The sequence below is a fragment of the Eurytemora carolleeae genome, unplaced genomic scaffold (assembly GCF_000591075.1).
Source record: "Eurytemora carolleeae unplaced genomic scaffold, Eaff_2.0 scaffold554, whole genome shotgun sequence".
In the NCBI taxonomy this organism is placed as follows: domain Eukaryota; kingdom Metazoa; phylum Arthropoda; class Copepoda; order Calanoida; family Temoridae; genus Eurytemora; species Eurytemora carolleeae.
In genome coordinates, this window is record NW_019396483.1 from 97875 (window position 1) to 108381 (window position 10507).

Sequence of the window (10507 nt, forward strand, 5' to 3'; positions counted from 1 at the left end):
TTAATTTGAGTGTCTCATGTCGGATTCACATCAGTCTCTTTAATTTGAGTGTCTCATGTCGGATTCACATCAGTCTCTTTAATTTGAGTGTCTCATGTCGGATTCACATCAGTCTCTTTAATTTGAGTGTCTCATGTCGGATTCACATCAGTCTCTTTAATTTGAGGGTCTCATGTCGGATTCACATCAGTCTCTTTAATTTGAGTGTCTCATGTCGGATTCACATCAGTCTCCTTAATTTGAGTGTCTCATGTCGGATTCACATCAGTCTCCTTAATTTGAGTGTCTCATGTCGGATTCACATCAGTCTTCTTAATTAATAATGAATAATTATAGAGAAGACATTATCGTTTGTTATTTTTGAAAAGAGATGTGTCCAGTCAATTTCCTTCCTCGTCACTGCTGCAAAAATCTGAAATCCCTTTTGTTGAAAAACTGCAATTGAAAATTATGAATTTTAACACGTAACTCTTTAAATGGAGGATCATTTGAAATTACAGTTCTTTCCTTTAACTAGGCGGTTAACTGCTCTGAGTCTGCAACCGCTGACTGCTCTGTTCAGCTAATTACTAAACCAGGCACGTGGCATTATCTCTCTGTTACAACGCTAGAGGACTCTCCAGTCGAGTTCGCTATCGCTGTACATCTAAAAGGTAAGTTAAACACATATTTTGCTTGGTTAATGTTTGGCAAGTGCCAAATTTAACCATCCTATAGAAGGACCACAGAAGAGTGATTAGAATAGAAGGGAAAAAAAGACATATTGATCGAAATTTGTTAAATCCCTTTGAGCCTGAAAGGGAGTTCAAAGTGTACAATTCATAAAAATGACCACCAATTATACTAAATACATCACAATGATGCAGTATGCTTCCTGGACATATCCATTACAATTTTATCTGTTTAAAAGCTTATGCTGAAATGAACTCAGGAATGCATGACAGGTTGCCAGTAATTGATTAAGAGAAAATCAGAAATTTTAAAGACATTTTTTTTCTATAAAAAAATGTTCCAGTGCCCAAAAGGTTATGTGGCACAAATTTGTGAAGCCTGTAGTATGAAAACAGTACAACAAAATGGCTGTTTAACCCTTTTTGACTTAATTCCACTCTATACTTTTCTATCTAATCTCTTTGAGAAATTCTGGAACAGGAAGACATCGTTAAATTAAGGGAGAGACCGGCCATGTAAGATATTTGAGCTGAAAGTGCAATATTGTAGAGAGCAAAACTTTAGGATTCATTTGATACCAATACCAGTATGCCCGAGTCCTCGGGCATACTGCCTAAATACCTTATTTTACCTATTCCAGACTAAATCTATATTTAGACCTACTTCCAGTCATTGGATTTCAACTTTTTATAGCTCTTTGGAAAGCCCATACCAAAAGCAACCAGATTGCACAACTTTTGCAAAGAAATTTTGCACAGACTTTTGCACAGCTAAGCATTTAAAGGAAATTTGCACATTTTCAGTTTTTCTTGAATACACATTTAGGCTATTGAAATTTTGCAGATTTAAATTTGCTAGGTCAAGGGATTTTCAAAAATGTATATTTTTTTGTAATTTGCGCAATTTTTTGCACAATTTTTGCTTTCTAACTAAATTTCGCAATAAATATTTGGATTTTTGCAAATTTGTCATTTTTTTTGCAGATTATTGAAGTAGAGCCCAAGGGCTTTACAAAAACGTATTTAATGATAGATTTGTATCACAATAAGAAAATAGAGGGGGGGTTCGATTTGACCCCCCCCCCCCTCCAGGGAACCCGGCATGAAACCAGACGTCAGGGTAAATAGGGTTAAATGCTTTACGGATCAAAAGGCATTCCTAAGCCTAATTTTTGGCAGTTATCAAAATCTGTATAAAAGATATAATTTTTTTAAAAGTATAGGTCATAGATACACACTATTGTGCAAAATTGAAGTCGTTTAACTTTTTGATATAATTTTTTCTTGAGATCAAAGGCCATCTTTATAATATATAAACTGTCATATTTAGTAGACCTCTCTGCAGTTTAAAAATAAAAAATTTAAATTTTTTCAGGATGTCGGTCATCTCCCCGGCAAACTAGTCCCATGCTGGTCAATAAAATAGACACAGGGGTCATCTGTGGAAACACCGGAAGACGACCTCTTCAACTTATTTTCCCGCCATCTTCTGCACAAGCTGGAGACATCTGTGGACCATTTATTGAACTTAACAGGGATACAAAGATTAAAATAATTTGAAAATTCAAAGAAGTTGGGATAAAAATATTTTCAATTGCATGATAGAGGGTATAACTGCAATGCAAAGAATGAGAATCAGAGTTGACTGTAAACAAAAAAAATGTTCATATTACTTTAACAAATCAGTTTCAATACCAATAACTGTCAGATTGTGTCAAAAGACCAAATCTTCCCTCAAATTATGATTTTTTTAAATTTTCGTTGATAATTCTTTGAGGGCGATCCATGTAAATAAGAACATGTTTAACCAGATATTTCCATTTCCACAATTCCGGAAGTTAATTTCCTGTATTTGGTTGAAGGAGGAACCGTCCGGGATTCTTTTCTTTTGATTTTGCACTTCCAGGTACTAAATTTAACAGTCAGGTTTTTATCTAATACATATTAACTTTTTAAAGGGATTGTAGACGTAATTTTAAGTAACCCTCAATACGTCCGATTTACTACGGTACCCTTTCAACCTACTTATCAAGTCTTTTCAATAACTAGCTGAAGGGCCCGGCGTTGCCCATGGAAAAAAAATTTAGCCTATAACACACGCCCGCCACCCCTGAGTGTCTACAAAAAATGTCAGCCCAGTTGGTCCAGCCGTTTGACCGGCTATACGCAACATATATAAATATACGAATGTTTTGTTTTATTATATAGAAGATAACGTAGATATCCATATTTTTAAATCTTAAAATAGAGAGCCTTGGAACATGAGTTTACACTCTAACCTACTCTACAGTCCCACCAAGATTTGTCTTTTAGGACACTCAATAAACTCTAGAACAAATCCCAACCCTACTCTCTAGCACTAGAATATTATTGTATTGAATGACTCTGAAGAGTATTGAAAAACTCTGAGAAGTTAAAAATTTTTGACTCCGACGGAAAATTTATAAAACACTAATTTGGTTTGTAAGATCGGAACCAAAAGAATGATGCAAAGTAACTTGTAAAGAATCAAACAAAGGTGTCAATTTCATCAAAAAGTGTTTGCTTAAATGAAAAGTAAAGGATCAACTGCATTAGAATTTTATAGATGGTAGGGTAAATGTTGAGTTCATGACTAACAGACAGACTGGATTAAACTGAATTACATCTGACTGATTCCTCCCTACTCCTGACTAGATATCTACTGTCTCTCTAGGGAATAGTACTGGACCAGAGATGCTGAGCTTAAAACCAGGAGAAAACACAGTTCTTAGTTTCTCCATCGGAGAGGGAGATATCGGGGGAACTCTAGCAGTAGAGCTAGCTCTCATACTCTCTAGGGTAAGTAATATAATGATAAACTAGAGATATCGGGGTACTCTAGTAGTAGAGCTAGCTCTTATACTCTCTAGGGTAAGTAATATATTGATAAACTAGAGATATGGGGGAACTCTAGCAGTAGAGTTATCTCTTATACTCTCTAAGGTCAGTAATATATTGATAAACTGGAGATATCGGGGGAACTCTAGCAGTAGAGTTATCTCTTATACTCTCTAAGGTAATATATTGATAAACTAGAGATATCAGGGGAACTCTAGTAGTAGAGCTAGCTCTTATACTCTCTAGGGTAAGTAATATATTGATAAACTAGAGATATCGGGGTACTCTAGCAGTAGAGCTATATCTTATACTCTCTAGAGTAAGTAATATATTGATAAACTAGAGATATCAGGGGAACTCTAGTAGTAGAGCTAGCTCTTATACTCTCTAGAGTAAGTAATATATTGATAAACTAGAGATATCGGAGAAACTCTTGTAGTAGAGCTAGCTTTTATACTCTTATGGGGTAAGAACTAATTGTATCCTACAGATAAGCTATACATATCTGGGGAACTCTGGCAGTAGAGCTAGCTCTTAATATTTACTTAGTTAACTAACAGAAATTGGAATATATTATGAGAATTTCCTGTTTTTTGTTGAATTTTAAATATTCGAAAAATTAAAAAACTTTCTTGTAGTCTTCTAATTCTAACCACCCATTAACCTTCGCTGAGGCTATGTGAATTCATAAAAAATAACAATTATAGTTACATACATACATACATACATACATACATACAAGCTAAATATCTATAGATATGTAATATAACCTAATAGTAATACCATCCTAAGCCCCTGTATAATATAACAGTATCTTCTGTATTATTTATGATGAGTAATGTATATAAAGGATTATTCCTTAACCTTATCCATTAACCTAATCCATTAACCTCTGGAATCCATTAACCTCTGGAATCCAATTAACCTCTGGAATCCATTAACCTCTGGAATCCAATTAACCTCTGGAATCCATTAACCTCTGGAATCCATTAACCTCTGGAATCCAATTAACCTCTGGAATCCTTTAACCTGTGGAATCCAATTAACCTCTGGAATCCATTTACCTCTGGAATCCTTTAACCTCTGGAATCCAATTAACCTCTGGAATCCTTTAACCTCTGACCTCTGGAATCCATTAACCTCTGGAATCCTTTAACCTCTGGAATCTTTAACCTCTGGAATCTTTAACCTCTGGAATCCAATTAACCTATGGAAGCCTTTAACCTCTGAAATTTGTATTACCTCTGGAATCCTTTAACCCCTGGTAATCTTTTAATCTCTGGAATCCTTTAACCTCTGGAATCCATTAACCTCAGAAATATCCTTTAACCTCTTTTTTTAACCTCTGGAATCCTGTACCTCTGGAATCCTTTAACCTCTGGAATCCTTTAATCTCTGGAATCTTTTAACCTATGGAATGTTCTTTAACCGCTGTAATCCTTTAACCTCTGAAAACCTTTAACCTCTGGAATCTCTTTTAACCTTTGGAATCCTTTAACCTTTGGAATCTCCTTTAACCTCTTTTTGATTTCTGGAAAATCATTTAACCTCTTTTAACCTTTATTGGACTCTATTAACCTCTAAACTGTTTAGACGAATGAGGCTGGAATAATGCGGGAGACAATGGGTTGTTTAAGCCGAGGATATATAACTACTCCATCCTACAACCATTCTTCTACTGCAGGATATACATGTGCTAATGGAAGGTAGGAGGATCCAAATAGATTCTAGTGCAATAGATGGCAACGTAGAATATGAACACTCTTAGTACACCTGTATTCAGACGTCACAAGTGTCAATTCAGTTTTTGTGTCCCACAAAATTATTAATAATAGTGATGATTTTAAAATAAAATGCTTATCTTACAGTAAAATAAGTGCAATTTTATGTGTTCTTTATTTTCTGTTTTTACACTTTTTTATTTAATCTTGGAAAACATGTCATGTAATGTGAGTAAATTTCATTTTCCTTGTTCTATTTGACACTTGTGACGTTGTGTATATTTGGTCAATTTTTGATTGTACTTAATAATCTATTTGGGAGGATCTACCTTAAAGGGAATTTACACTTTATTTCAGCAGTATTGTAGCATGTCTGATGAATATGAATAAATTAATATATCCAACTAGTTGTTTAGGAAATTATATTTTTTGTTGTTATTTTTACTTTTTTGTTTGTTTTAGGCTAAAATTCAAGATTTTTAATCACTCACTACGGTCTAGTTTAAACATCTTGAATTTAAATCTTATACAAACAAAAAAGTAAAAATCCCGACCTTCAAGAATATTGTCCCGCGTTATATCACAAGACAATTGCATAAATATATATTTAATTCGCATCTTAAACATCTTAGTCCTCCGAAATCTGTTAATTTTTTGCACTTTGCGCAATTTCAGAACGGTTTATTGAAAATATCTTCCGTTACCGCCGTTATTAAAATTGATTTCGTTAACTAAAGGTAACTAAAAAAGACGGAAAATACCGTTAACGCAACAAACATTCAGTAGATCTTACCTTTAAAGCTAACGGTAGGAAATAACCATTAACGGCACGGCTAGAAAAAGTTTAAACGTGCCCAGCCCTAAAACCAGCGCGCTAACGTCAAACCTGGCTCAAATCAAACTGTTGTGAATATCTACATATATAAGAGGATTTTCTTAGGACATAATAAATTTGTTATGACAAGAAATTATCTATCATTTTGATAAAAATATGAATTAAATGTAAATGGGATAAAATTTAAAAAATCTGTGAATGTTTAACGCTTAATGTTTAACAATTATCTTTAAAATTAAACTCTTACTGTTTAATGTTAACCATTTAACGTTTAACATTTATCATTTAAGAATTAACTATTTATATTTTTAGAATTATTCTACAGAATTCCACCCAGGCAGCAAATGGAATTGTTTTTGAACAGGTATCTATCTATCTATCTATCTATCTATCTATCTATCTATCTATCTATCTATCTATCTATCTATCTATCTATCTATCTATCTATCCATCTATCTATCTATCGATCTATCTATCTACCTATCTATCTATCTATCTATCTATCTATCTATCTATCTATCTATCTATCTATCTATCTATCTATCTATCTATCTATCGATCTATCTATCTATCTATCTATCTATCTATCTATCTATCTATCTATCTATCTATCTATCTATCTATCTATCTATCTATCTATCTATCTATCTGTCTATCTAGATAATGATCCCGTACCCTGCAGCTGGTCAATATTATTTAACCCTCTCCTCCCACTGCTATTCAACGACTCAACATAGGTATTTCTAATTTTTTTTTTTTTGACATAGATATCCTTTATTCTCGCTGAAACTTGGATCTAAAGTATATAAGTTGGTACAGTATTTCTAATGAACATGAGTTTACAGTAGAGATGGGTGCGTTCGGCTTTTTCATTTCGTTTATTCATAGTTTGTGAACATACCATTTCCTTCGTTTTTTATTTCGTTTGTCCATGGTTCGTGAATGATTCATTTCCTTTGTTTTTTATTTCGTTTTTTGTCAAAATTGTTATTTATTTAGCATTTATTTCCTTCGTTTTCTCACTGAACGATCGTTTAATAAAATCGTTCCTTCAATAAAATCGTTTTTCAAAAAGCTAGATCGAAAAATTTTTTCGCTCAGTAAAGAACGATCGTTTTTAAATTTGTTTGAACTAACTATTTAGAAATCGTTCATGAAAGATTAAGATTGTGAAAACCTTTTTAAAACATTCTTTTTGTTTTTGGTTTGTTTTTAAAAAACAATAATTTTTTCATTTCTCTGAACGATCCAAATTGTTTGTCCATCGTTCGTTTTTTTTTCCAAACGACACCGTCGTTCAAGAAAAATGTCATGCGTTTAAAAAGATAGGTTCACGTTTACCCAAACAATTCCCATCTCTAGTTAACAGTTGAACACTTTTATTTGCAGTTACTCAATTGTAGACTTGAAAAAATATTTTCGTCGTTGAAAATGCAAAAGGTACCGTTGTGAATTGGGCTTGCCAGTCTCTACAGTCTCTCAAACTTCATATTTTTACCATTTTAATTTTTTTCCTTCTTTTATCATTGTTAATTTCATCTCCAAAGTTAAGATAATTATGATAATAAATAATAATAATAATAATAATGACAATAATAATGAATTAGGATTAGTGAAGACTGTAGAAAGACTCCAATCCAGGTTCTGTTTTCAGTTCATTCCAACTCCTGCATCAGTGGAACATGTGGCAGGTTTGTGACACAGATAAACCCGAAACTTCAAAGACATTTTTAAATGTCTTTTTCTAAACCTACTAATAATGGAATGCTGCAGATATTTGATTTTTATATTTGAAAATTATATGGAGTCAAAACTCTTCCTGCCTTCTTCATGGCTATTTATTTATTTAAAATTCGGTGATGGTGATCGACCAAACCTCTGCAGAGTAAAAAGTAGATGTTAGTTCCACATTTATTGAAAATATATTTCTGTCTGGGTTGACCCTCGTCAGTTCTTGAGATTGTTTCTGTCACAAAGATTAAAAACAAAAATCAAAATAATATTCATTTATCCTTTTATCCTTTTATCCCATTATTTATATATTTTGTACTTTGTAAAATGAAAATAAGGTAATACTCAGTCAAAAAAACTGGCAAAACTTGTATAAGGACCGAACCACCCCGGACTATAACCAGAGTTTCTTCTATTTGAAATCATACGCGTTTTGGTTTATATTTTAACAATCTTTAAAGTTACGGATTTGTTTGTTTAATACTTTTTATTCAAAATGTAAATGCCGGCAAATAAGTAGTTAGGAAAGAAGGCTGAAAAATTAGGTTTAATAGGAGAAATTGTGATCGAAAGTCATAACTTTCTGGAATATTGACAGAACCATTAAATCCACGTGGAACAGTTATATAATTGTATAGGTATGGTCAATGCTACCAGTACGTGAGCGGAGGAGTTCTTTTTTCAACTTGCCAATGCGTTGCAGGTATTTACACTGAGATACAGACAATATTCAAATTTATTATTTTAATACCGGGTAGAATTTGAGGTGTCGCAACGCCTAGTCATTTTTTTAAGTCCTTAACATGTAAATTTGAGAGCTACAGCGCACTTGTTACTATTTTTAGTTTTAAAGAACACATGAAACTAGATATATTGTAAATAGGCATAAGACAAGCCAGGCGGATACGGTGAAAATCCCTTTTTAAAGGGCTTTCATAATCCCTGAAATTATGAGCAGGCATCGCGAAGTAATTGGCAAAATCTGGAAACATTTTTGTGAAAGAGCGTCCACCCACATTTTGGTTCTCTGTAGGAGACATAATAAATAATAGACAGTAACGGATAGACAAAATATAATTAATAGACAGTATATACAGTAACGGATAGACAAAATATAATTAATAGACAGTATAGACAGTAACGGCAATACGTAATTATTAGACATTATAGACAGTAACAGATAGGCAAAACATAACTAATAGACAGTATAGACAGTAACGGATAGACAAAATATAATTAATAGACAGTATAGACAGTAACGGATAGGCAATACGTAATTATTAGACATTATAGACAGTAACAGATAGGCAAAACATAACTAATAGACAGGATAGACAGTAACGGATAGGCAATACATAATTAATAGACAGGATAGACAGTAACGGATAGACAAAACATAACTGATAGACAGGATAGACAGTAACGGATAGGCAATACATAATTAATAGACAGGATAGACAGTAACGGATAGGCAGTGCATAAAATCTAAAAAACAAAATAATAATAAATAAAAAGCACAAAACAAATAAATACACGATAGACAGGAAAAATACCAAAGACAAAGATTGGTAGAAACTATATTTATGAAACACACTTTATAGGTCACTTTTGCTAACTTTATTTGTTTAGGAACAACAACATTGCAGGGTCACCCTGTAAACATGTTTGATGATCAAATAATCATAATTGTATTAATTTAGTTGATAGATTTAATTACATGTCCAGTTAGCTTTTAATTAATATTTAATAATTTATTTTTAATCATTGAATCTTTATTAGATTCTATCATTGCTTTTCTTTTCTACATATTTATATCATTTATAAATGAATTTATCGAGTTTTCTGATTAAGATATATAGTTTTTTAAAACACTCGCTTTTTTCCATATGGATAGTTTTGCGAATTTGAATTGAAGCAAACAAATTTTTTATAAAGCCTTTTTTGTTTATGGTATACCCCTTTTATACGCAAACTCTTTACGGTGATTAAAAAAATCGATGAGAATTTAGCCAACTACTTAAAGGGAGTGACCGGCTATGTAAGGTAGTTGAACTGAGTATGCAGTGTTGTGGAAAACTTCTTCCGGATTCATTTGAGACATATAAAACTTTTTTAAGATTTGTAAATCCTGGGTTTGAGAGCAAATTCGACGTTCAAAACTCCTACTTTGGGGGCGGATACGTTTCCAGAATTAGTTTTTTTTAATTATTAAATAACGACAACATAAAATGTAAAAAAAGTTCTACAGAAGTCATGTATAGGAACATGTTGAGAAATAAAAATTAATCTTATTATCGAAAATAAGTAATCTTGTTTAATTATCAGTTTCTATTTTCTCACTATTCTGGTTTCTCATTATTAACAAAGATTTTTGCAGATTTTTTAGAATTATTATTGAAAAGACGACATTTAAAGAATTTGAAGAAATCTGCGAATAAATTCAAAGAAAATAAGAAATTCAATATAATAATGAAAACGAAATAATCGATTTTAGCATTGATTTATTTACAAATTTCTTTTAACAAATATGTTCCTAACCATCTAATTAGATTACTGTATAATTTTTACTTTATTTTTCGTTGTCGTTATTTAATAATTTAAAAAAAACTAATTCTGAAAACGTATCCACCCCCAAAGTAGGAGTTTTGAACGTCGAATTTGCGCTCAAACTCAGGATTTACAGATCTTTA

The 10507-nt window shown here is 32.3% G+C and overlaps 1 protein-coding gene across 1 annotated transcript in view; it reads left to right on the forward strand.

Moving 5' to 3' along the window:
- LOC111704118 (post-GPI attachment to proteins factor 6) overlaps window positions 1-8906 on the forward strand; it is a 15776-nt gene extending 6870 nt beyond the window's left edge. The window contains exons 7-15 of the mRNA XM_023476255.1: window positions 518-653; window positions 2047-2206; window positions 2534-2577; window positions 3367-3491; window positions 5124-5236; window positions 6399-6450; window positions 6747-6823; window positions 7694-7777; window positions 8456-8906. Coding sequence (XP_023332023.1) covers window positions 518-653; window positions 2047-2206; window positions 2534-2577; window positions 3367-3491; window positions 5124-5236; window positions 6399-6450; window positions 6747-6823; window positions 7694-7777; window positions 8456-8582 — 918 coding nt within the window. The 3' untranslated portion in view covers window positions 8583-8906. The remainder of the gene's footprint in view (window positions 1-517; window positions 654-2046; window positions 2207-2533; window positions 2578-3366; window positions 3492-5123; window positions 5237-6398; window positions 6451-6746; window positions 6824-7693; window positions 7778-8455) is intronic.
- The last annotated feature ends 1601 nt before the right edge of the window (window positions 8907-10507 follow it).